We start from the raw sequence: 26,241 nt of genomic DNA on the forward strand, positions 1-26,241 counted from the left end.
ACGGGGGCTCTGAAAGCCCACCCTACTTTTCCAGGTTCCTTTTGGAACAGCCATGGCTGGGAGTCCCTGGCTCCTCCTCAAAGGAAGCCATGGGCGGCCTGAGGTCCATGCAGCTGGGTCTGGGCAAGGAGCAGTATACGGTAGCCCTGGGAACTGCAATGTGGCCTCTGCTAAGGCAAATACAATCCCCAACCACAGCGAGGGAGTAGCTCAGGCCAGGTATGACTCCAGCAATACAGACTCCCCCAAGGCAGGGACCTAACTTCCTATCTCCATTTGTCCTCCTCCCATCATGGGACCTCAGGCAGGCCATGTCTTCTCTTGTGGAGTCCCTGCCTGGGGAGTGGGCCCTTGAATACCAGCTACATACTTTACCTGACTGACTGAGAGTAAAATGAGGCTGCCATCTTGCACTGGCCTTGGAGCCAGAAGAGCCAGCTTCTCACAGGGAAGGGAGCTGCCCAAGGTCCCACTGCAAGACACAGCTCTAGAATCCAGCATCCTGGCTCCATCAGAGGATGCTGTCCACCAGACACACTGCCTCTGGCCACTGCATCACCAGGTCAGGCCCTTGAAAGTGCTGGGTTGGGGGGATGGGAGGGGAGACCAACAGAATGAGCTAGCCTAGTCTGCCATGTTCCTTGAGACCCACCCTGATGCAGGCTAACACCAGCATCTGCCAACCTGGAGGTTTCCTGTCGCTGTGGACAGAAGGGCCTTTAGGCCTCCTGGCAGCCACAAGCCTGCAGACCAGAGCTAGGGTGGAGGTCAAAACCTGGTGCCCACTCTGTCTCAGCTTCTCACTCTCCCCAGCTCCAACCAGGGACAGATGGGTTTTCAGAAATCCCAAGGCTTGGCGGGAATGTTTTAGCTCAAAACTATGGGAATAAAAAGTAAACACAAGCCCTGTTCACCCCTCACTGGCTCAAGCTTTCAGTTAAATGAATGTGGACATGTGACCCCAGAACTGTGCAAGGCCCCTCAGCCCCATCCCCACCAGGAAGTAGGCTGCCATCCCCAAGCTCAAGCTCAGACGAGGTTCCTGCGCTCAGAGCTTAGGCCCAGTTAGGGGAGTGTGTGTTGAGTGCACCTGGGCCACTGAAGGGCTACGCCAGCCCTTGGGAGGGAGCTGATCAGTGCCAAGTACCTTGGCTTCCAAGGCCAGAAGGAGCAACCATGTGCCTTTCTCCACACTGCTCCCCACACCACCAGCTGGGGCCTGCCAGCCAGCCCCGCTAAGGCAGAAGGAAGCTCTTACCCCCAGCACTGCCTAGGGGCAAGGGGTCAGGGGACCCACAAATCACAGTAACAAAACATTAGGTCACCACTTGCTGGTCTCTCGCCACTTTATTGGCCGTATCTCCCAACATCCCTAGAGCAATTCCACCCACAGAGACACAGCAACCTGCCTTGGCCACACTGACACGATGGGGCCAGACTGGGAATCCAGTCTGCTGAGCTCCTAAGCTCGATTGTGGGTGCTCTTGCTCTTTGCTGGCCCAGGAAGGACACCCCCGCCCTTGTGCCTACTCCCAAGTCTCCTAGAAATGTAGAGCATGGAGAATCACAGAGCCATGGGAAATGCCACAAACATCTGGGGTCTGGAAGGCACCATCCACCTCCCTCCAAGTAGCATTCCAGGTAGAAATGTCAGCCAGGCACTCTGGCAGGTTGGGGCCCTGGCCAGGCATCCACAGGGCAACCATGCTGTGGCCCACACCTCCTGATATGTAGGAACCGGGGCCTAAGGAGACAGGGACAAGGGGCCAGTTACTGCCTGGGCCCTGGGGAATGAGCAGGGGGTGGGAACCGCACGCTTGCCCCACAGCCAGAGCTGTGATAGTATGAGTGGAAGGACCAGCATGGCTGTGGGGACTGGGGGGAGGGTAGAGTCTCACCTCCCACAGAAGTCCCTGCGCACAGCCACAAGATGGAGGGACAGGTCAGGCTGGCTCTGAAGCCAGCTGCCGACGAGCTCTGGGTGTCTTGAGTCCACTTCCAAGAAGATGCTTCTAGGTGGGGGAGAAATGGGTCAGCTCAGCTGGGCAGGGCTGGACCTGCATTTCTGGGTTGTCCCAGCTGGGAGGGGTGGAGGCAGAATGACACCCAGGGCAGGCCCAGTACATACTGGGAGGGGAGGAGGCTGTTGAGGTCAGACTCAGGAGACACCCCAGCCATACCCAGAGTCCTTCAGGAGCCGAGGTGCCAGGGCCAGGATGTGGGTAATGATGTCCATGCCCTCCTCCCCACCGTCCAGGGCTAGTGGATCTTCATAGCTGAAGGGGAAAACAGTGAGAGCTAAGGGCCTGGGATGGGGTATCGGAAAAGTATGGAGAAGCTGACCAGGACTTCCATAAAGAGGGCTCTGTGGAACTTACACTCTAGGCTGAGAAGAAAGTCTGAGGACCCCGAATGATGTCAGCTCCGATTCCCCTACCTCCTACAGGCAACCCCCTACCGGGCAGTGCTGGGCATGCTCAGCGAATCCCATTGACTGACTACCCCCAGGGCATGAGGGTCTCCCCACAACAAGGATGTTCCTATTCTTGGCTTGGGAAGGCCTAGAGCTGGCCCTGACCACTCCTGAGAGCCAGGAATTTGGAAGCCAGCACCCTGACACTCACTACCACTGCCTCATCCAGAGGCTGCTGGGCTACCCCTGGTTCTCAGGCCGTTTGAGAACAGGATGGCTCAGTGCCAAGCCTGGAGTAGAGTCTTAGTCCCAGCTTTCCTGCTAAGCCCCCACACAACCTTGGACAAGGTCCCTTCCCTCTCTGGGCCTCAGTCTTCTGGAAAATGATGCACCCATCTGAGCACCTTCTATGTGTTGTACACTAGTCTGATATTTTAGTCATTAGCGAGTCCTCCCCATGGCCCAGCAAAGCTCTACCACTCCCCTTTCAGAGGCAGGAAACTGAGGCTCAGAGAGGTTCAGTGGTCTTAAGTGGGAAGGCAGATGCTGAACCAAAGTAGGTCTGTGGGTTCCAGAGTGAGCCTCTCTTTCAACACCACTGCCCCGTTCAGCCCCCCAGCCTCCCCATCCCTCCTGATAGTATGGTCCTCCAGGGCAGACCCATCCCACTAGGCCTTCTCAGGCCTGGCCTCCCTGGTCTACCCCACACCTGAGGATCTCAGGGGCCAGCTTCTCCATGTCCCGGTGGAAGACGTAGGGAGGGTTGCTGACGACCAGGTCCACAGGGCCCCAGGGTAGAAGATGTGCCCAGCTCCCCTCTGTGGTCAAAGGGAACACAAAGCAGAGAATGGGAGGTAAAGGGTGGAAGCTCCACGCACTGTTATGTCCCTTGGGTAATCCCTCTCCTCAAGCCACAACTTAGGCCTATCTCTGGACCCAATAAACTAAACTTGTAGAGTGGTGTCCAGGGTCCCCAGCCAGCAGCCTGGCTGGGAGTGTGTACGCTCTGACACGGCAGTTCTCCCCCTGGAGTGTCCTTGCCTTCTCTTCTTCCTATCAAAAACCTCCTCAATAAGCAAGACTCATATCAAGTGCCACTTTCAGGCAGCCGTCTCTGACTGCCTGACAAAGCAAGCGCCTCTGTTCTCTGCCGCCCCGCTGGCCTTGCCACACTCTGCCTCATAGCCAACATGGACTGAGTGTATGGAGGGCAAGCCTGGCCTCAGTTGATTCCTAGTGGCTCTGTTTACTGGCCCCACCCTGTGCCAGGTATCACACTCCATGGAGAGGGCACATGAAGCTCAAGGATGCTGTGGGCATGTGATAGAGCCAGAGCTGGAGCCAGAACTCCAAAGGCACTCCGTAAAGGATGCAGCCAAGTCATGCTGTGCCTGGGCCAGGCGGGGGCGGGCAGACACTCAAGTATTTTGGTCCCAAAGGCTTTCTCTTGAGCTTCTGCTTACTTCTTGACAACAAACAAGCCCCAGTTAAATTAATTAATTATGGGGGATACGAAAGGTAAGAAAGATCCTGTGGCTGGTCCCTTCATGGGTCAGGTCAGCCCAGGAGGCAACAGGGACTTGCCTGTCCTCAGCAAGGATTGGGGGTGGGGAAGGGGTGTGTGTGTGTGTGTGTGTGTGTGTGTTGTGTGTGTGTGTGTGGTGTGTGGGGGGGGGCGTGTGTGGGGGGGGGGTGTGGGGTGTGTGTGTGTGTGTGTGTGTGTGTGTGTGTGTAAGCCCTCCCTCCATCTCTGCAGAGTGCTTCATCCACCCATCAGCATCTGGACCCAGGATCCCCACCCAGGGAAGATGGGTGGGGAAAGTACCTAAGGTCACATCGAAGGGGATGATCCGAATCCTGTCTTGCAACCGAAGCCTGGAGAGATAGGAAGGTAAAGGTGAGCATGGGGAGGGGGAGAGGGGGTGGGGGCGGGGGTGGGGACAGACTCCTACCCTTGGCTACAAAGAATGGGAGAATAAACCCTTCTTGGACCAGCAAGATACCTGGTGTCCACTGTCCATTTGTAACCCTGTGGGACCTACGCCAGGCCTCCCCCACTGCCTCCTCCTTCTTGGGGGTGGACATCGGCGGGTTTGATACCTGGATAGAGGTTGAGATCAGGCCCCAAAGTCTGACTCCCCCTACCCTGACCCTCTGCCCCCAAGCCCCCCTACCTCTGAGCATTCTCATGGGCCAGGCAGACGGCAGCTTCTCCCTTGTCCACAGCAATGACTCGGCTCTGCCCCAAGAACAAACAAAAGGTACATGGGAGACAGGGTGTTCGGAAAGGCCAGGCCTGGGGACCAGAGCCCTCTTCCAACCCTCTGCTAGAAGAGGAGGGAAATACTCAGTAGCTTTTCTTCCTCTGTGGCCAGGGTCTGGCCAGATGGAAGGGGATGGGACTTAAAGGCTGTGACCATGGTGGGCTGGGGCAGTTCTGTCTTCCTCCTATTTTCCGTCATTTCCTCTCAAGTAATTCTAGCAGAGTGGGTTGGGGAGGGATCAGCAGGAAGGACAGTAAGTGCCAGTCACAGTCTACCCAGGGTGGGGTGGAGGGATGCATAGGGGGCTCACCTGTGGGAGCTTGCTCAGCAGGCTGAGGGAAATGGCTCCTGATCCACAGCCCACCTCCAGGATGAGGGGGCCACCTTGAGCTCCCACCACATGGGGCCCTTGGGTCACCTCCTCCAGAACCCATTCAACCAGCTCCTACAAGGTAGATAGATCTTGATCAGAGTTGGTGCTGACCTGACCCCTGTGGGTCCTGGCACAAGAGGCCCAAGCATAGTTAGCCCCTGTGTGAATGTAGAAGGGGGATGGTTAAAGCCAGACTGAACTTCGTTGTCAGCTGGGGCCATGGGCAGGTCACACTGCCTCTCCATGCCCCCGCTTCCCCATCTGTAAACTTGAGCACAGTTGAGAATAACCCACCTCATTGGGGGCAGGTGGAGATTAAACAGAAGCACATTCATGAAGCACTGATCTCATGCCTGGTACATGGTAAGTGTTCAGTAAGCCCCAGCTAATCCTTTTACAGATATCCTCTTGTTTTGTGCTCACAGCAATGTTAAGAATCATACTTAATGGTCCCTGGCCATCCCCTCTGTGCCTGGCCCTGTTTCTGGAGGTTTCGCTGTATTAATCTGTTAGACCCTCATGAGGAAAGTGAGGCCCAGGGGTCAAGACCCCGCTGGGAACCTGGCCTGCAGCTCATGGTGGCCAAGAATCAGGGGCCAATGTGTCCCCAGCTTCCTCACAGCCTCCCCAGAGAGGCTCCCAGGTCAAAGGGACATGGAATTCCCTCCATGGAGGGGCAGGGGGATGACGGCCCTACCTGAGCCCCATATCTGAAGGGGACTGTGGCACACACAGGGCATGGGGTAAGTGGGCATGGCATGGGAAGAGGTGCCTAACTGCACCGTACCTGCTTTGGTGGCAGGGGGACACTTTCAGACACTGTCACTTTAGAAACAACAGAGTTCCAAGTCTCACCCACCCATCTGTCACCTGAAGACTGTGCATGAAAACCAATATAGGGTGAGGGTGGAGGGCCGCTGCTGCGCCTTGGCCAAAATCTTTCTAAACAGCAGTAGAGTGGGGGCCCAAGTAGCCAGGCATGGAGCAGGGAAAGGGCAGTGTGTCCCTTCTCAAAGGGACCTGCCCTTTGGATGAAGGCAGGAAAGGCCCCCCTAGAGGCTGAGGATTCCTGGGGTTCCAGGCGGGGCTGGCTCAGGGAACGAGGGGAGTAGTCAGGAAGTGGGTGTTTCCCTCATCTGAAAGAGATCTACTTCCTCCAGGCTCTCTCTACCATGACCTTCCTCACTATGGGCCTAAGGTCTAGGATGGGGTGTGCTTCTCCCACCAAACTGAATGCTCCATGACGTGAAGACCAGGAATCTAACCCGTCATGGCGTGTCCCACAAGGGCAGGGCTTGGCCCACAGAGCGGCCTCTTGGCTACTTCCCAAGTGCTGGGCAAGCCCTCAGTGGCCACAGGAAGCTACCCTGAGCCTCAGACCCCCAGCTTCCCCCAAGCCCCAATGTCAACAGTTAGGCCCCGATAGAGCAGAGGGCTCCAGATCACTCAGACTCATTTTCCACATAAGCTGCTCAGTGCTGAGTCCCCAAAAGTATTTCATCCTTCATCCCAACCCGGGAGCAAAGTTCACCTGTCCCCAGGGTAGCAAGTCCAAGGCAGGTGGAACTTGGCCAGTGGGTCCAACCTTTTCTGTTCCAAGCCCCTTCTGCACCAAACAAGCTACTGCCTATGAGTGAGACAGCCCGTCTCCAGCCAGAGAGGGCTTCCCCTCACTCGTTCCCACCAGCCCTGTACCAGGCACTACTGGAGAACTGGAGTGCTGGCAGCAAGCTGCGCCCACAGCATTGGGACCAGCACAGAGCCAGCAGTCTAGGGCTGTGGCTGGGAGCCTGCGGTCACAGTGGTGAGGCCACATACTAAGTGGCCAGCTGGCCAGCTGAAACTTGTCAGGGGCATGAACTTCTCTTGGTTTCCTGACCACAGACAGACCTACCTGGCTGGAGAATGACCCCTTAGTCAACCACACTGGCCAGCCACCACAGAGAGACATCCTGACCTCAGAGACACACACCACATGTGTGAATGGCTACCCTGGGCAGGGCATGAAGATGAGAGACTGGGCCCCCACTGCCACCAGTGCCCCTTGGCCTCTCCCTTACCCTCCAGATCACGGGAAAGATCATCTTGGCTGTAGGACCACTTTGGGTTTTGGGGGGGGTGGGTAGGGATGGAGACCACTCCCAGCAAGTCCAGAAACTCTCTTCCTCATCTAGTAGAGAGCCTCCTCAGCCTAGAGTTGGTGGCTCCTTGGGGGAGGCTGAAAATCGAGCTGGTCACAGGCCCAGGGCACTTTTCCCAGGTGAACAAGGGGAGAATCCAAGAACACTGCAGGGTCGGAGCAGAGGGGAATGTGGGAAGGAGGCAAAGAGCAGGCAGCTGTTGGCTCTGCCTGGAGCCACTGCCTCAACGGGACTCCACACCCCTCAAGAGGCTGGCACAAGGCCTCAGCAGGACCTGAGTGCCATAAGGACCCTCATTAGGATTACATTCTGGATGAGGCAGCCCCAAGAAGGCAGCATTGCCTCCCTCAAGCTAATCACAGACAGGGCACTGAGCCTCCCACACCTCACAGAGCCTCACCTCGCCAAGCTGGGCAAGAATGGCTCACACTTCCAGCCTTAGTTTTCCCACTGTACACACTGCCAGGCCGGGGACTGAGCCACCTCCCCATCCCCAGAGAAAACCCAACTGGTCAGGCCACACACCACCTACAACTTTGCATTTCAGAATTCTGCACCCATCATCAGAAACCACCCTTCAATGGATGGAGAGAATGCAAGCACCATGGTCCCTCCCCTGCACTAATTCTCCCCACTCCCCACCACAGGCCACGTCCTCTCAAGTTCTTGGTAAGGCACCCCCCAATGCGGCTTCACATTGGGGCAACCTGGCAAATTCTGAGAAATGTCTGTACAGTGAGTTGAGGACCTGGCCTCCCAACCGCAGCCTCCCTCCTCTCCCCCACCCCTTATAGCAGAGTTGCTCTCCTGGCCCAGACCCACCCAGGAAAGGGGGGGGCCCCCACATGGGAGCCGGAAGTCCACACCCAACACTCAGAACCCTGGAACACATGGTTGGTGCCAGGTCAGCTCTGAGGGGACTCAAAGGTCATCGTGGTAGCTTCCCTCCCATGCCCTGACCCTTGGCAGCCTCAGGGGATGGTGAGTGACCTCCTGGCCAGAGGTCGCATGCTTGGAGGGGCCACAGGTTGGCCTCCCAAAAGTCTGCAGGTAGCAGGCTACATCCTGCTCTGGGTCTCTGCACCTATCCCAGCTCATCCAATCCCCGATGGTTCAGCCCCTTGTAAGGTATGGGGCCCTGACCCAGGAGACAGGATGTCTGAGTGCTGCCCCCATGCTCGCTGCCTTGGCAGCCCTGTGACTTCAGCAAGGTCTCAGACTCCCTATTGTTCCTGCCCTGACACTGTGCATTAAGGCAAGGACCTGGCCTCCCAACCACGTGATGCAGGGGGCAAGTGGGGTCAGAGGGTTTCTTGGCTGAGGGAAAGAGGCTGGGAAAGTGAGAAGGGGCTCTGGGTCCCTGGCTGGGGCAGGTGGATGAGGCCTGATCTTTCCCAAGAACGTGTGTGCCTTTCTGGAAACACCCCTTCTCAGAACCTGGTGCCGTCTGGCTTGCCCACCAGCCCCCACCCACACACCCCTCCACCTGCTCTGCTCTCTCTGGCTCCCAGCCCTGCCACCTACAAGGTCATGGGGAAGCCCAAGAAGGGCCATAGAAAGCATTTCTCCCAAGACTAGGGTGTCTCACCTACAGACAGCACGCTGGGACCACACACTTCCCAGTACTAGTAATTTGAGAAACATACCTGACTAGATAGTGAATGTAAAAGGTAAAAGGTCCCAACCAGTTCCCTAGTCTGGAGGCCCAATCCTCTCATCATCTGGGCCCAGAGGGGGCAGTGACCTACCCAAGGTCACAAAGCTGTACCAGGCTTCCAGATGTTCAGCTGGAGCCCTCTCCACTTCGCCCATGCCTCCTGAGGAAGAGGAGGGCACTTGTTTCCCATGGGTTGGGTAGGCTATGGGCCCATGGGACAGCTCCTAGCGAAATGACAGGAACCGGCTGAGTACTTGGTGGGCAGCACTAGTTGGGGCACCTTGAGCCACTGCCAGCCTAGGGGCTGGGGCAGTGGCTTGGGAAGTGAGGACAGTCAAGGAGGTGAGCAGGAGACCTCTTTCCTCTTGGCCCCACCTACTCAGCCAGCCAGGAAGGGCGCTGCCTCTAAAGGACCGCAGTCATGGGGCTCCAGCGCCCCCTGGTGGAAGTCTGGGACAAGACAGGTGCCCTGAACCCCCTTCATTCCCATCCTGCCCAGTCCTGATGGCACACCTACCTCCGTTTCTGGCCGAGGGATGAACACTGGGGGCGCCATCTTCAGACTGAGGCCCTGAAAGTCCCACTCACCAAGGATGTACTGCACAGGCATCCTGCAGAGGGGGCAGCAGGGTGATCATCAGTGCCAGCACCTGGACCAACAAGACTATGTCTGGGTTGGGATACCACTTGTGGCCAAAGGTGTCGGGTAGGGTCATGTCTCCTATGCCCCAGAACTCCTAGCCAAGACCTTCCTTCCCTCCCTTTTCCTATTTACTACCATGACCCCTCTCTCATCACTCTCTCATCCCAACACCTCCCTAGTCCTTGGACACTTTCTTCCTCCCTGACCATGAACTTGGTGGAGCTGAAGGAAGCTGGACCCTGCCCCCCACACAGAGCCCTCTGGTTTGGCCCATGGTGCTCACCTTTGCAATCGGTAGCTACTCAGCTCCTGGACATACTGTAACTGCCAAGGGCTCAGGGGCTGGGTCCAAAGTCCTGGCCTCAGGCTCTGAAACTGCCCCAGAGAGAATGTGAGTGGCTGGCTCCCCTGACCCAGGTTTCTTTTGTAGACAATGCCAGTGGGTCCAACACTGGCCACCTTGGTGATCCCTGAACCCCTAGTGCCTGGCACACACTGTAATAGTTTGCTGGATGAATGAATAAGTATCTGCCTAACACATTCCTCCAGAAAAATCTCATCATTCTCAGCTCAGCACTCTCAGTGGAATGGAAAAGCCTGGATGTCTCTTCCCCAGAGTCCTCCCTCCCCCCACTTCCTGCCCTCTTGACAACACTGCACTTAACTGTTTTGGCTCCAAGGACATGAGCCACGATGTACTCACTGGATTCCCGGGCCTCAGGGATGCCCCTTTTCTTAAAGACCACTGTCCAGTGGCTGACTAGTTCTGTGGCATTCAACAACCGAGCCGGAGGCAGATGGGGTTGCTGTGAGCTGAAGGTGCAGCCCCAAATGCCTCCCCTCCACCCCAGGCCAGATAGGAGGGCCCTCAGCATTCTGCCCCGACGTTCCACATCTCAGGGAAAGGATCCCTTGAGTACTTTCCCAAGGTCCCCAAATCTTTCTCGTGATGTCAGCTGCTGAGGATGGTAGCTGGCTTCAGCTGGATGGAAATGGAGGTCACAGGCTCTGGCTCCTCAGCATGGCTCTGGTCCTCAGATGTGGCTGCCCTAGAATAGGGAAGGAGAACCAGGAGAGCAGCTGAGACTTGTGGGACCCACTCCTCTCTGACCTGTTGCCTGAGAGAGGGCATGCTCTTGCTCTGTCACCTCTTTGACTCCATTTTAGACCCTCACCCACCTATCTGAGTTTTCTTGTCTTGGTCAGTGACATTTTCTCCATGTTTTTGGCTCAAGTGATCTGAACCCATAGCTCAGTCCCTGCTAATAAATGGGCTGATGTGGATCAGGGCCCAGGCTTGGGGGTTGGACAGATCTATCTGACCCAGAGGGTGTGAACTTGGGAAAGTCATTATTTCTGTGTTTCAGTTTCCTCATCCATAAAACGGGGGAAATAACACAAACTCCACAGTGAGCAGTGCGTCGGTCAATGAATATCAAAGGCCTGGGAGCCAGCTCAACACATAGAGGAATTCAATTTTATATGCTCTTGACTAATATTACTAAGAGGAGGAGACTGCCCTTGCTTGGCAGCTTTGCTTTTGACATTTTGCATGCACTATCATTGATTTGTATGCTGAAAATCACCCCTCCACCCAGTTTAACCCATAGTCCTAAACACCAGCATAAACTGCCAGGTAAAACATTGACAATTTTTGTTAATTTTATATGTAAGTTATCACAAACAAATTTAACTGAAGGTTTAAAACCAGTGGTCTCCTTTCCTCTTACAGAGACCAGGGTTCAAACTAGTCTTTACTGAACACCTGCTAGGTGCCACTCTTCAGAGACAGACAGAGAGGAAAATGACACTCCGAGACGGGAAGCAACTTGCCCAAAGTCACCCAGCTAGGAACTGTCCCAGTCAAGACACAAGTCCTTCAGACTCCAGAAGCAGCTCTACCAGAGCGCCGCCCAGGGAGGAGCCGAAGCCTGAAGTCAGGGGCGCAGCTTCCCTCTCAGTTTCGCACCGCGAGGTCGCCTCTCCCCAAGCCTGTTTCTCCATCTGTACAACGGGGCTACAGACTTTTTAAGGAAGGCTGCCAGAGCTCTGACGAACTCGAGGTCTCGAGGGTGTTACGCATACCTGCCTGAAAAGCTTCCCCACTCGCCCGCCAGCCTGAAGAAACTGCCGCGGACTCGGCTCCCGGACATGCGTGACCCGCGGTAAACTCCCTCCGACGCTCTGCTTCCGGGGTTGGCGCAACTGAGGAAGGGCTCGGGCGGACCCCGTCGCCCAGCTCCAGAGTTCCTAGAGCCGGTGTGTTCCACCTTGGAAGCCCCTGCGGCTAGTGGGGGATATGAACGCCACGCCCACTACGCCCGCAGGCCACTGGCGGGAAAGTGCGTGGTTGGGAGTAGGGTTGCTCCCCGGGGGCCTGGACCGGACGGTCTTCCTGAAGGTCGAGGCAGGGATAAGGCTCCAGCCTGCGGTGACTGCTCCGAGATGGCGTTTGGGTACCCGGCCGGCCGGTGTGTAGCCAGCCCGAACGGAGACATGTCACCAGTCGGCTCTGAGTTCGAGAGTTGGGGCGCGATGCCCAGGGACCTGGTCTAACGCAGGCTGTGTGCTGGTAGAGCGGCACATGGGCGGGTCCCAGTGTTGGGGGCGGGCACTAATTTGGGGGGTGGGACCCAGTGTCCAGGACCTGGGGTTCAGGTGGCAACTGGACCCCAGGGCCGCTCTTGACCCTCTAGCTCCCATTTTCGAGCAGGGAGCTCGAAACTGGAAGTAGTAGACCAGGGTTTGAATCCTGACTCATCGTGAGGCTTTGTCCATGTGCCCCTCTGTGGGCCTCAGTCGCTCCAATAAAATTCATGGCAGTGTTTCGTAAAGTATGGCCTGCCAATGCCACCCCCTCGCCCCCTCATCTATTGTTAACTAGATCACTGTTGACTAAACTACTATGAAGCATGCAGTTTCCCGGGCTCCATCCCAGACCCGGGGATCTGTATTTGTAACAAGCTACTCCGGTGATCCCCATAAGCTCCTTTGAAAACCTGAGGATTAGAAGGCTCCTCTCCAGAGATGATCGAGCTCTGGATTGGAGGGGTGTATGTAGGCTTGCTTGGGTCCAGGTGTCCAATAATACCACTCCTGTAATAAAAATACCATCCCGTCCCCCAACTTCTCTGAAGATGTCTCATTTCTAGCCTGGGATGGGTATCGTTTAACAAGAGCCCTCACACCAGAGCCCATCTGAGCAGGAAGCTGAGACCCAGGGAAGAGAAGCATCTTGCTCCAGGTCACTAAGCTAGTGGAGTGTCGAGCCGGAGTTCAATGCAGACTCAAGGACTCCTGGCCTAGTGATCTCCCCAAATTTGTGTCCACCTGCGTTTGCGGAGCGCGACTCTGTCCTGGCGGAGATGGAGCCCAGGCTAGCCGGAGACCAGAGTTGTAGCCCTTAGGAAGGCCTGGCCACCCACCGTCCCCCTCCCGACTCTGGCACAGCCCACGAGCAGTGAGGAGTGGTCTCCAAGAACTGCGACCCGGCTCCCCCTCTTGCTGGGGGCAGAGCCAGATCCGAGCGGCAGGCCAGCGGGCCAATGCAGGGCAGGCTCTGGGCCTGACAGCCAATCCGGGGCCGGGGGCACGGAGCTGGCAGGGAGGAGAGGAGCTGGAGCTTCGCGGAGCCGCGAGGCTGCTAGCCTCAGCCCCACCCCCGAGGTGGGTCCCGGCCGGCCAGTCCCTGTCCAGGCTGGCAGAGCGGGCGCTCTCGGCTGTGGGCGCTGTGACGTCGCGGGCCCAGCCCAGGGAGGTCCTCCCAGGGCGCCCAGGGAGGGCGGACCTTGGGTCGGACCCGCCGCCCCCAACCCCGGGGCCTGGGGGTCCCCCTCACCTTGCCCCGGCCTCCTGCCAGTCGCCACCACCCCTAGCCTCTCCCGCTGAGTTCGGCGCCCCAGAGAGGATTAAGTAAGTGCTGAGGTCGCCGCTTCTGTGCAAGAATGGAGGAATCACAGAGTCGCGAAGGTGGGGTTGGGGATTGGGGCAGGGAGGACTGATGAACCTGGTGGAGAATGGTATGCGGGTTCTTGGAGGTGGTGGTGCCCACCCCTTTCTCTCTGGCTTCCTTCTCTTGCCCTTTGGACCATGAGGCGTTCCTGAACAGTGATGAGCAGGGCCCTTTCTCTCCTTTGGAGGGAAGAATAAACAGAGCCCCAGAGCAAGTGTTAAGGGTCTGGCCCAAGGTCACATCTGGGGTCTGCGGCAGAGCCAAGAAAGAACCTGGGACTCCTGACGTGCCCAGCCTAGCTAGAGGAGGAGGACAGAGAGGGACGATGAGCTTCTCCCATCCCATGTTTCTGTGCCAGCCTTGCTCCTTCCTAAGAGGCCATCACTGGTGTGTGCACATCTCACACACACCCATACACCTGCACAGGGAGGCATCCCACATACACCCGTGAGCTAGCACAGAGGTGTGTTTGCAACCATGAGCTGTGCATCCCTCCTATCCCTCGGCCTTCCCTTCTGCAGTTTGGCTGGGACCTCCTCCCACCCTGCCTTACCCAGGGCCTTTTGGCCTGGGAAGGCCGAAGTTACAGCCTAGACTGGGCACATCGCCCACCCTCTGCTCCCAAGGGAGGAGGGAAGGGGAAGAGAAGGCATCTCAGAGTGGGAGCTCCATCCCTGCCTCTGAAGATACACTCCCCTTGATTTTCTCCTAGTCCCTGGCAGCCCCTATAGGGAGTCCAATGACCCAAGAGCCTACAGAGAAAGCCCACCAGAGGACCTGACTTTAGCCTCTCTCTCCTTCCTGTCTTCTGGTCTTGCCACACATGTCCCTGCCCTTACTCCAAGCACAAGCTGGACCACACAGCAGGCTGGGTCCAGGGGCTTCTGGGGCTCCCCTTTCCCAACTGGAGTGGCCAGAGGGAGAAGATCTAACATTTATTGGGTGCTTGCTGTGGATGAGGGTTGTACTGAGCTAAGTCATTTCTAGGGACTTGTTCATTCTGATATTTCAGTGACCCTATGACCCTTTCCGTGAGGGAGGTGTTCTTAATACCCCTACCTTAGACTCAGGAAAACTGAGACATGTAGAGGTGGAGTGACTTGCCTAGGGTCACCCAGTTAAGTGCCTGAACCGGAATTCAAAGACAAGCCTGTCTGACTTTCATGCAAGTGTTTTCCTCCAGGAAGGGAAAAAGCTGCAGTATTTTTTTCTCCAAGCAGGAGGTGAGGGATGTGGGGGGCAGGAAGTAAGAAGGTGAGCAGCATGGGGAGTAGGGGCTGGGGGCGGGGAATGAACTTTTTCTTTCAAACCTCCCCACTACTTTTCACATCTTCCAAGTATGATCACTATGATCATCTTACCCACAAAGAGGGGGCAGGGCTTCATTTTCATGTTCCCAAATCCACGTGGAATCCATAGATATATAAAGCACATGTCCTGATGTTCCCTGAACTTGGCCTTGCCCTCAAACTTTTATTTCCCCTGTGCCTTCAGGACTTAGGGGGACTTCATCTCCTCACAGAGTCCCATCCTCAGCCTCACGTTTTTTATTTTTTCCTTTCCAGCACCCAGGGAGGCAGGGAGCTCTCTTTATCCAAGGACGTGGCCCCCTGTATGGGTAGTGGGGGCCACAGGCTGGGACACCCCTGATGTCAGAAGTGAGTGGGCAGGTTGACTGACTGCAAGCAGTCCCTCAGCATCAGCATGGACCCCAGGATCCCATCTGCTAGGAGCTGGGTCAGCAGCCACCCACCCACCTCTGAACCTGACCTGGAGCCTGCCACAGATGGGCCAGCTTCCGAGACCACCACACTCAGCCCAGAAGCCACCAGCTTTAATGACACCAGAATCTCTGACGTGGCTGGTGGCACAGCCGGCGTGGGCACAATGCTTCTGTCCTTTGGGATCATCACAGTGATTGGCCTGGCTGTGGCCATGGTGAGAGCTGGGGCAGGCTGGGGCTGGCCCAGATGGCCCTCACTTGGCAGAGGGCGATCATTGTTTAGATTTTAGAGGATCTAATCAGAACACAATTGTCTGTTAGTGATAGTACAATCCCTTCCTTCCCCAGAGATTTGTTTATTGGGGTCCAGAGACCAGAGAGGCTGCCTCCAATTGGAAGAACCAGAAAAGGTTCTGAGGAATACATGGCATTTTGAGCTGGGCCATGAAGGCCACATAGGAGTTGGGGAGGAGGGTGTTGCAGGTGGAGGGTCCTGATGGGCAAAAGTTTGGAGGCAGACAGGAGGTTCTGTGAGCAGCAAGCAGGACAGTGAGGCAAGTGAGTGTGGGGATGCAATAGGAGTAGAGGCCAGAAGGCAATCAGGATAGATCGTGGACTGTAGAGTCCGAATGGGATGATCTAGGCATGGCAGGCTGCTGGCAGTGTTCATTCATTCATTCATTTATTCACTTGGCAATTATTTACTGGGCACCTGCCCTGGACCAAGCCTTTGTGACCCCAGAGACTAGGGAGAAAAAGTCCTGCCCTGCAGTTCTTACAGGGAGTGAGAGATAGATAAAACCAAGGGTGCCAAGGGAATCCCGTAGGGACTGGATTAGGGAATTGGGTGGGGGTTGGGGGGACTTCCTAGGCTGGATGGTCAGGGACAACTGAGGAGGCAACATTAGAGCTAAGACCTCACAGTGGAGGCCTGGTCCCAGTGTCATGGGAAGGGCAGAGTTGGGCAGACATCAGGGCAGAGGTGAGCTGGGGTGAGGGCTGCAGGTGTCCCCTGAGAGTGGATATGATGCTTCCAGATCTGGTATCTGCCTCTGAAGATATGGACTCTCCCCTGGGAATTCCCTGGCGGTCCAATGGTTAGGACTCAGCGCTTTAACTGCCGTGGCCCCAGGTTCAATCCCTGGTCAGGGAACTAAGATCTCACAAGTTGTGCAGCGTGGACAAAAAAAAAAAAAAATATGGACTCTCCTCTTAAGATGATACATGGACACTCAGAATGTCACCGAGGGCCCATTGGGGATTGCGAGGACTGAGACCTGGAAGGTGGGAGGTGCACCTGAGGTCCCCCAACAGGCCTGGCAATGGTGGCATTCTGCCTGCTGCCCCTCACAGGCTCTGATGGCTGGCCTTAGACTCAGGAGCATGTTGCTGTGACAAATAGGGCTGGATGACCCATTCATGGCTGGAGCTGCTGGTAAAACAGGGTCACCATATGGGCCCCACAGGCTCCGGATTGCTGCCAGGGACCAACTTCTGGCCAGTGGGCAGAGCCAGGATGCAACACACAGAGTGAGGCCGGGGCCTGAGCAGTCTCCTGGGGCAGGGGTGAGGCAGAATACCAGTGTTTGGCACCCATGTGGTGGTTAAGCAGGCTGAGACACCCTAACCTCAGGGGCAAAGCAGGGCCTAGAATCTGCCTTTGTCACTCTTGGCCAAAGATTTTGTCCTGGGAACTTGGGAAGACTTCCTTACTCTTCATTCTGGAGGAATATTCGGAGGGCCGGGGTGGATGGCCTTATCACCAAAAATGGAGAGGTAGGGAAGTTATGGGGCAAAGGCAGTGGAGGGCAGGAAACAGCTCCTGGGCAGGGGACAGGTCCGGAGATGTTCCTTAAGTACTACTTCCTCTCCCCTCATGCCAACCCTGAGCCAGGCCATGCTGGGTGCAAGGAGGAACAAATCAGTGCCAGGCCGTGTGCCTCACGTAGGAGGAACAGTGGGGGAGGGCTTCCTGGAAGAGGTGGGGCTGCAGCTGGACAGTGAAGGGTAAGGAAGATTTGGAAAGGAAGGTATTTTGGGGGAGGGTGTTAGTAGTTGGGGCAGAGGGAGCCCCAGAAAATCCTGATTCTTGCCTCAGCAAGGGCGAGGGGTGGAGATTGGTTCTAGCCTCTCTTAAAGATCCTTCCGTATCACAGGGCAGGCAGGAGGGCTGAGAGGTGCGGGAGTACAGGGTACTGGGGCTGGAGCTGCTGCTTCAGGGCAGGCAGGGGCTATGCCAGAGACCTGGAGCTCCTGTTGCATCCCACCCACAAGAGAGCAAGGGCCATGCCAACATGTGACCTCCTGGAGGGGATGGGGGAGCAAGGGGCACTGCAGTTGCTTTCCGCCTTTGGGGTCCCCTGGGAATGAGCAGCAGGAGGAGCTCTGGGCCAGGCTGGAAACAAACCAGATTCAAGCTATGAATGGGCCACAAAGAGTGTAGGAGCCACAGGGGGTTTGGGACAGACTCTAGGGACATGGCTTTCCCCCAGGCAGAAGCAGTCATGCTCCTGGTAGTCAAAAAACACCAGTTTAGGGATGAGCGAGATGGTGGCAGAGGTCCCTGGAGTTCCTGCTCCAGGTCCTGCAGAGGTCCCCAAGTCTCACCCCCTCCCTCCTTCCCCTTAGTGCTTTGTACCAGGATTTCCTGCTCTAGCCAGGAGCTCTTGGGTCTCAGATGTTTTCTCAGGCTGCCTAGGCCTTTATCTTCAAGTCATTACGATGGGGGTTAGGACCCAGGGGTCTTCCTAGGTTCCTCCAGCATCAGGGTTCAGGAGTTTGGTCTAGGCTGATGTCCAGGGGCTCAGCCCCTCCTCAGCCCCTGAGGGCCATCAGCCTCCCATGGAAACCCCAGGAAGCCAGCCCAGAGCCTTGCCTAGAGCCACTGCCCTGCAGTCTGGCCACTGCCTATCCTCTGTTCTTTTTGCCCATACATGGGGAGAAAATTTGGTCCTGGGTACAGCTGAGAGGAGGGGGTATGCTGAAGTCCCCCCCCCCCCAACCACTTCAGCCCTGAGGAGTCCGAGGCAGGCACTGAGTGGCTGGAGCCACAGTCAGTTTTGACAGGGGCGGGCCCACGAGTCCCTAGGCCAGGCTTACCTGTGTGGTCTCCCCAGGCTGGCCTTCTCCCCACCTCTGAGTTCGGGCACTGTCAGCATCTAATAAACGTCAAATGGAAGCACAAATTTAGGATGTATGTGTCCCTGGGATGGGGTCGCTGAGGACATGGGGACCTAGAGTTCTCCCGTTCATCAGCCTCAGTATGTCCCCTGTCCTGAGGGACTGCTGGATTCATTAGGGCCTCCTTTCCTGGCCATTTGATGCTGCTCCTTCTCTTGCAGGTTTTGTACATCAGGAAGAAGAAGAGGTAACTCCCCATCTGCCACCCAAGACTCCAGCCCGTGGGCAATGCTGGGCTGGACTCCAGGGGACGTGGGTGGGAAAGGAGAGTCCCTCCACCATGAGGGTCCCTCTCCCTAGTGAGGGAGTCAGGGCCTCTTCTGCCCACTCGGGGTTGGGGGTAACCATTTTCCGCTGGGGAGGGCTGAGCCACCCTCGCCCTGCTGCCCTGAGCTCATGGCCACTGACTCCCCTTTCCCCACCCTGGCCCCTCAGAGGCCGGGGATCGCACAAGGCCCTGGCTTAGGCAGTCCCCATGGCTCTCATGGATGATAGCTCTGCGGCCCATGGCCCCATCTGGTCCCACGAGTGGGTAACTATCCCTCCCAGGCCACCCATCCAAGGGGTAGAGCTAGTACTGTATGTGCAAAAATGTCTTTCATTGAATCCCAGGGGAAATTTTAGGACCCTAAACATGGTGGCGTCAGCTGGTCAGCAGGCAGCACCTGGAGGGCCGGTGGGAGCGAAAGGGCCTGCCCTGCCTGCCCTGCCTGCAGCAGTCTCTGCCCCCACCCCCCCAGGCTGGAGAAGCTGCGCCACCAGCTCATGCCTATGTACAACTTCGACCCCACGGAGGAGCAAGATGAACTGGAGCAGGAGCTGCTGGAGCATGGGCGGGACACTGCCTCCGTGCAGGCCACCGCCGCTGTGCAGGCCACGCAGGCCAAGGTGGGCACTGACCAGGCTCCTCCACCCAGCCTGCAGCCTGTCTGTGGCTCTTCCACCCCCACCCTCCCTCCTTTCCCGTGTAGCTTTCTAGCACCTGCCATGTGGTCAGTGGCAGCTATCGGGTATATGGATTTTGTCAGATTTGTTTAGAAACTAGTAGAATTGCTCCTCGGCCACCCACAGACTCACTGCACAAGGCCAGGCCAGGGCAGCCCTGGGATCCAGCCTGGCTCTGTCCCGATAGCCTGGTCACCTTGGAAGCTCCACTGGCCTCTCTGAGCCTCAGTTTTCTCATCTGCAAGTGAAAATCCTGATTCTTGCCTCAGGTATGCCCCCTCAAACTAGAGGGAAAGCAGGAGAAGACTCATGGGAGGGATTGTTAGGGGGCTGAGACCCTGGGTTCTTCTGCTTCCTGAGATCCCAGTCCTGAGTGGGTTGTGAATGGCGTCAGATTCTGGGGCAGTGGCACCTCTGAGTAGATTGGTGGGTTCCTAGTAGCTGGCAGACCCCAGGCAGGTGCAGACCCTAGCCAGACTCACCTCCCATGTCCAAAGTGTTGGGTACCTGTGTGGTTATCCTGCCAGAGTCACTGGGCTGCCTGGCCACTTGCCACCAGTCCCTGAAATCCCCAGGGGCCAGAGCACCATGAGGAGGCCTGGTCTCCCCCTGACCCATGATACCCCTTTGCATCCCTCCTTGCCTTGACTGTACAGGTTGCTAAGGAACCTGGCTCCACAGTGGCAGAATTAAGAGACTGGGCTCAGGAAGAGTCCAGGCTGGGAGTCCCCTGGTTTTGCTACCAGTTCTTAGTCACCTGGATCAGGACTCATTCCCCCTTGGGATATTCAGGAAATTGGGCTGAGAACCTTGGTCCACCCAGCTCTTGGGACTACTGACTATTTGACGGTTGTTTCCTGTGCATCTCCGTTCTGCCAGCCCCTGTGCCGCGGCTTTGGGGCTTGGCGGTACAGAGGTGAACACTGTCTGCTGGGAGAGGTCGGTACATGCATAATTAATCCAGGCCCTGGGACCTGGGTTAAGTGCTGCAACTGGCTGAGGTGGCAGGGCAAGCTGGGGATGGCTGGGGGGAGGAGTCATCTGAGCCAGGTCGTATTTCTTGGCTGAGCTTGTGGGAGGGCATTCCAGGCAGAAGACATAGCTGGTGCCAAGCGCACGTGGGCACCAGAGGGTGGAGGGGACTGGGCCAAAGAGTGCATGGCCTTGGTCAAGGTCCCTGATGCCCCTGTCTCTCTGCAGACCACTCTCCCCTCTCAGGGCCCAATGCAGAGGCCCAGCCGGCTGGTGTTCACCGATGTAGCCAATGCCATCCACGCGTGAGGAGCCCAGGGACAGGCCTGGACCTCTGATGAAGATACCTGACACAGTGCCCTCAGCTGCCCACTCTGAGATCATTAGGACCTACTCTAAGGACCTGCCCTGCCAAGGCCTCAGCTATTTTGAGGACCCAGCTGCTGACTCTCCAGGCTCTAAAAGAGGCCCCTGGCCAGGTTGGGCATATGGCCACTGATGTCCCCTGACCTGAGGGCCCTGGCATGCAGAGCATCCCTCGTAAGGCTTCCTTATGCTGTCTGGCTTCCTTGTGCCCTTCCCAGACCCCTCACATCAGGGTCTGCTCCTCTAATGTGGAGGAAATGGGGGGAGATGTGGGATGGGAGGGGGAAGGGAAGGAGAGTAAGGGGGTTCCCGTCCATCAGGGAGAGACGTATCTTTGGAATCTGGAGTCTCCTCTGGAGTGGGGAGAGGCAGCTACCCAGGTCTCAGGCACATGGTATGGTGGTACCCTGGGAGAGGCTCAGGGATAGAGCTGAAACTGCCCAGTGGACAAGGATGCCAGGAGGAGGGCTACTCATACCCAAGGTCAGTCCATATTACAGGGATCCAGGAGGTCTTCCAGCCATCCCTCCATGGTGGTCGGCTATTGGCTGGGCCCAAGCTAGGATGAGAGCTGAGGGGGAAGGGAGGTGGGGGAGCAGGTGTGGAGGGATGCAGTGCCCAGACCTGCTGGAAGGCCTCCTGCATGCGCATGAAGGTGCCCACCTGCAGACATGTGCCTGTCCCAGCACGGGGGGCAGGATGGAGACCCCTGCACTGGCTCCACCCTCCAAGCCAACCCCCACCCCATGGTGTGTAGAGGAACATTAAGTAGGCCACCTTCTCCACCTTCAGTGTTCAGGGACTGAAGGGAGAGGGAAGCAAAGGCAAGGGTCCACTGCCCACCACATCCCTTCACTGGGCTCTGAAAGCCAGGTAACCTGCTTCTGGAACAGTTCCCTGTCTTGGTGTTTATCGGGGACCTGGGGTTGGGGGAGAGACTATTGGTCGGAGGGCGGTGGTCGCCAGCTGCAGGCTAGCAGGGGAAGTCCTCAGTGCCTGAAACAGGGTGGGGATAGCCCCTTGGAAAACAGACCTAAGAGACCTAGTCTGGGTTTTGATCACACAACCCACCTACCCATTGTCCACCCACCCCATGCCCCGCAGGAATTCTGCCAGGTTGGGGCATCTGGGCAAGGCACTGGGTCAAGCCAGACCCCAAGAGCTGGGCACTTCTCCGCTGGGCACGCATGTGCACCTGAGCAGGCACAGACGCACGCCCCTGTGCCCAGCCTCGCCGCCATCACTGTCCTCCGCTGGTTGGCGGGGACGTGAGGGTGGCAAATGCGAGGTGTCAGGCTATGAGGGCCTAGGAGGACTTCATGGGGAAGGTTCTGGATTTATTTCCTCCTCTAGATGCTATAAATACGTTAGCATTTGAGCCAACTGGAGGGCTGTGGGTAATTTAGGATGCACAGAAGCTGTAATTTAACTCATAGCATCTCCATGTGAGAGCATTAAAGATGTAATTAAGACGTTTACACAAAGAGAGTGTGAGCCTGTGACACTGGGGATGTGAAACCCCAGGAGGGGTGGGATGGGTGAGGGGCTGCGGGGGGGATGGTCGCTTGGATCCCAGCTATGAGGCGGAAGCCCAGCTGGCTTTCCTTGATCTATCCAATGAGTTGCCTCTGGTCCTGAGTTCAAGGCTGCTCTGGGGCCTCGTGCCTCAGCTGTGGAATGGGGTCACAATGCCTGCCATCCCCTTAGTTGGAGAGGCCAAGTGGACAGGACCTATGGGACCAGAGGAGGGAGGAGGCTTGAGCCCCAGGGGCCAGGGGGAGGTGCGGTGCCTCAGGACCCATAGGAGCTGGGTGTGAAACACAAAAGAGAACTAAATAATGTGGTCTTTCCCAGAGCACAGGGGTGCAGGGGATGGGTGGTGTTGGGAAGCCACAAGGGTTATGTCTGGGGAACCCATCTGCAGTGTTCAGAAGGGTTTGGAGGGGTTGGTCACTAGTGTGACCTAATGCCCTAGTTTTCCCAGGACTGCACAATTTTAGCATTGAAAATCTCTCAAACCAGGACTTTAAGTGACATCCTGACCCTCTGCTAAAGAACTGAGCCTTCAGGCTAGCATAAGTGGAAACGAGGAGGGGGTGAGCCCCAATCCCATGGTGGAGGGCTGGGCTGGACCTGGGGGTTGCAGGACAGGGCCTTGGGTAAGAGTGAGGGCCCCAAGCATCCCATGGGCCTCCCACACTGGGGTCAGACAGCCGGGCCTGTCAGTGACAAGCCTGGTCTTGGAGGAGTCTCCTTTCCTCAGCAGACTGACAGAGGATTTCTGAGGGTGAGGGGAGACGTGATGTGTGGGCTGTGCACCCCCATCCTGTTGGATAGCCCCTCAACCCAAGAATGTGGGAGCTGCAGAGGACCCAATGTTTGGGGGACCCTAAAAATGGAGTCTGGAGAGTAAGGCTGGCACCCAGGGACCAGAGCCTGGGATGGGGACTCCGGGAGGACCCCTGTCCCCATTCTCTCCCACTGCCTGCCCCAGACCCCTGTCCTGGTTGGGTGGGTTTGGCTAGGTGATGGACACAGGGCAGCTTTCTCTGGGTGATGGGGGCCGCTTCCTCCTCCTTTGTCCCCTCACGTCACCCCCTCTTCCCTTCCACCCACCTTCTGCTTTCTAGCTCTCACTCCTGGAGGAAAACCAAATGCCCCCCAAAGTTCCCAGGTCTTCCACAGAGTGTGGAATCAATAAACAATGGGATAAAATGTTCCAGGTGACGTGTCCTCCATGTGACCACGGGCCTGGTGGGCTGACCAGAAAGCTCCTCACTGCCCTCAGCCCAGCAGACGGGGTGAGACGGCGCTGCCTGCCTGCCATTACTACTCCTGGTGGTGACTGTTACAAGGGGGCCCTTGGGAGCTGCTCCCCTGGCCCCCAGCCCTGTACACACATCAATACATGAAACCCCTCCTCACGGGTAGCGACCGGAGTTTTGGGCAGAAGCTGTGGCGGTTACAGTGGGTGGTATGAGGGTGGATGTGGAGTGGCGCCTTCAGAGGAGGCCATCTTGTTTAATCAAGTGAAGTGTCACCTTCGAGCCAAAGTGAATACAATAATCCCGTTGCCTGGCTGCAGGCAGATGCCAGAGACGCGTTCAGAATGTAAAGGAAAGTTCCTGTGGGGATGAGCACAGAAACTCCTGTAGAGCAGTCTGACCTTGCAATGGGTTCCTTCCAGAAACATCACTGAGCCCCACAGGGGGCCCAGCACCAAACCAGTCTCTGCATCACCATTTGAGATGGGAGGAAACAGATGTCAAATAGGAAGAAAGGACGAGAGAGAGAGAGAGAGAGAGAGAGAGAGAGTGTGTGTGTGTGTGTGTGTGTGTGTTTCAAGTGTATCCACAAACACTCTAAGTCTACAACTATATGAAAAAGAAGGCAGGAAGAGGGTCCAGTGTGCCTGGGGGTGTTCAGAGGCTGAGAGCAGACACTGCCACCCTATCCTATCCAGCTGCACCCTGCAGCAGGCCTCAGTGTGAGGGGCCTTGGCTGAGAATATCTGAGGGAACCCCAGGAGCATCCCCCTCCCTCCTGGCCTCCGAGGGCTCAGGACAGGGGGCAAGTGCAGCCAGGGGCATCTGTGGTCATACAGAGGACACTCTTGAAAGGCCAGAGATGCTGATACCCACAATGGCTGGGGGAGGTGGGCTGTCTCACTCCTGTTTCATCAGTGAGGAGCCAGGGGAGAGTAGCCCAGGGCTCTGTGTACAGCTGGTGCAGGGCACGCTGGGGCCGGGGTTTGAACCTGGTACATCCTGGGCCCACAGCCCACAGCTCATGTGGCCCAGGCAGGCCTTGATATGGAGGACAGCAACACAGCCTGCACCTACCAGCGTGGCCCAAAGTGCTCCAACCTCCTACCTCCCTTTAACCGGACAGGAGGCTGGGCATGTCCTGCAACCTATGCCTAGGTATTTCAGGGGAAAGGGCCATAGATTCAGTCCAGCTTTCCAAGGCCAGGGCTAGGACTAGGTCCCCTTTGAGGCTCCGTGACAGCCTGGATCCCAGCCCCATTTCCTCCAGGTGTACATATGTGGCGCGGAATGGGAGGCCATGTCCTTGTCTGCACCCCTCTGTTCTAATCCATGGTCGCTGCATACCAGCACCTCCCCCCTGGGGCTGCCAAAGCCCCACAGATCACTGTCAAGGAGCACCCAGTCTCCCAGTCTCTCACACCACTAATCCAGCTCCCACCTTCCTGGATGGCAACACGGATGGATGTGCCCACCTGCCTGAGCTTCCCCAGTGCTCTCAGTGACATCCAGGCTGAGGCCCAGTCAGTCCCCTCAGCTTCTCCTACCCAGCCACCTCTGGGATCTGACCTGTGAGAATGTAGAGAGGGGACAACAGTAGATGTCCCAGCCCTTGGGGTTGATGGGCCTCCTGTCCTCTGGCCACTGGTCAAACAGGAGAGGAGGGACATTCACCCTGGCCATTCCCACCCACCCAGCCCTTACTGTACTTCTGTTGGAGGCCTGGAGGCCTGCGTTAGGAGGGGTAGGCAGGTCTACTTCCTGGGAGTGCAGCTAGAGATAAAGGGGCTGCAGTAATAACAGTGTCAATAATAATAACAGTAATAATAATGATGTGTGGTTTATTGAGCTCCTGCCACGTGCCAGGTACAGTGGACTGGCTCACTGAGGGAGGGCCAGGTCAGTGTTCCCCACTGCCATTCACATGTGTTCACAGCTGGACAATGGCCAGAAAGGGCCTTGGGCCACCTCAAGGGTCAGAATCTGGTCCCAGTAACTGCTACCTTTGATTGGCCTGATCCCGGCACAATCTCACTTTATTCCCAGTGTCCTTCTGTGGGGTATACTGTCACCCATCTTACAGAGGAAGAGATCTAGCACCCAAAGACTAGGGTCATCAGGCTCAGGCTCAGAGCCAGGGGATTGGCTCTTCCTCTATGCCATTTGAGAAAGAAGTGTCAGACAAGGCCTAGAAACAGGAGGGTGCTGGGGCCTGATGGGGCACCCAGGAGGCACGGCCCACTTGGCTCCCCAATCTGCCTTCCAGACTCCAATGTGCTCCTGTGCTGCCACCTGCTGGCATCTATAGGCACTGCAGGTGGCCTTCCTGTCCCCCACCGTCAGCCCAGTCACCCGTTTGGTGGCCCCGAGTGCACCTCTGGCCCCATCCTCGGTTTCCTCCCCTGCCTCTCCCCCATGTGGCGTGGAGAGCAGCCCTCACACTGCAGGTCCTGACACGGGGGCTCATCTGGCAGGGCAGGGACTAGAGTGAGGTGAAAGGGAGCACAGGGTTCAGAATGGCAGGAGCCACTCAGGTGCTGATACTACACTCGCACCAACCTGAACGTGAATGTCTCCTCAATCTGTGCCCTGGGTGCCTCATTCGCCTCATCCTAGTCCCGGCCCTGCTATTCAGGCCCCTCTTGGTCAGGACCCAGGAGGCAGACACTGAACCTCCGTCCTACCACCACTCACTCCCATGCCAGCAGGCTGGAGGCCCCAGAAGGCCAAGCAAGGGGAGTGTGGGCCTCTCTCTGGCAGAGCTTGCACAGATGCTCTTTACCCAGAGGAGGCTGAGAACACCAGATTACGAGAGACTTAAGGGACTTAGCAGCGGCTCGATAACTA

At 56.9% G+C, this 26,241-nt stretch overlaps 2 protein-coding genes across 10 annotated transcripts in view; one reads left to right on the forward strand and one right to left on the reverse strand.

Moving 5' to 3' along the window:
* The window catches only part of HEMK1 (HemK methyltransferase family member 1), a 28,407-nt gene extending 16,389 nt beyond the window's left edge, over positions 1-12,018 (reverse strand). For 2 of the 8 annotated variants that reach the window (XR_009009492.1, XR_009009493.1), the window contains exons 1-10: positions 11,577-12,015; positions 10,157-10,540; positions 9,775-9,866; positions 9,366-9,459; positions 4,988-5,122; positions 4,588-4,652; positions 4,239-4,288; positions 3,123-3,231; positions 2,181-2,276; positions 1,899-2,012 (exon numbers count right to left, since the gene is read on the reverse strand). Coding sequence is in view for 4 of the 8 variants with exons in the window: in XM_057554718.1 (XP_057410701.1) it covers positions 1,651-1,744; positions 1,899-2,012; positions 2,181-2,276; positions 3,123-3,231; positions 4,239-4,288; positions 4,588-4,652; positions 4,988-5,122; positions 9,366-9,459; positions 9,775-9,866; positions 10,157-10,366 (1,059 nt within the window). In the remaining 4 variants the exon portion in view is untranslated. Of the gene's footprint in view, positions 1-375; positions 581-1,328; positions 1,745-1,898; positions 2,013-2,128; positions 2,277-3,122; positions 3,232-4,238; positions 4,289-4,587; positions 4,653-4,987; positions 5,123-9,365; positions 9,460-9,774; positions 9,867-10,156; positions 10,541-11,576 lie in introns of those variants that run through there. The other 6 variants (XR_009009495.1, XM_057554720.1, XM_057554718.1 and 3 more) reach the window with 6 other exon arrangements.
* A 1,153-nt stretch (positions 12,019-13,171) lies between these two features.
* Positions 13,172-21,255, forward strand: C10H3orf18 (chromosome 10 C3orf18 homolog). Of its 2 annotated transcripts, none has more exons than XM_007168655.3 (5): positions 13,172-13,403; positions 15,009-15,381; positions 18,508-18,533; positions 19,087-19,234; positions 20,492-21,255. In XM_007168655.3, exons 2-5 carry the CDS (start codon positions 15,148-15,150, stop codon positions 20,570-20,572), a joined length of 489 nt encoding a protein of 162 aa, XP_007168717.2. In that variant the 5' UTR covers positions 13,172-13,403; positions 15,009-15,147; the 3' UTR covers positions 20,573-21,255. The 2 variants fall into 2 exon arrangements, with proteins under 2 accessions (XP_007168717.2, XP_007168718.2); XM_007168656.3 differs by lacking the exon at positions 13,172-13,403 and adding an exon at positions 13,411-13,460.
* The last annotated feature ends 4,986 nt before the right edge of the window (positions 21,256-26,241 follow it).

Source organism: Balaenoptera acutorostrata, chromosome 10 (genome assembly GCF_949987535.1).
Source record: "Balaenoptera acutorostrata chromosome 10, mBalAcu1.1, whole genome shotgun sequence".
Taxonomy (NCBI): Eukaryota; Metazoa; Chordata; class Mammalia; order Artiodactyla; family Balaenopteridae; genus Balaenoptera; species Balaenoptera acutorostrata.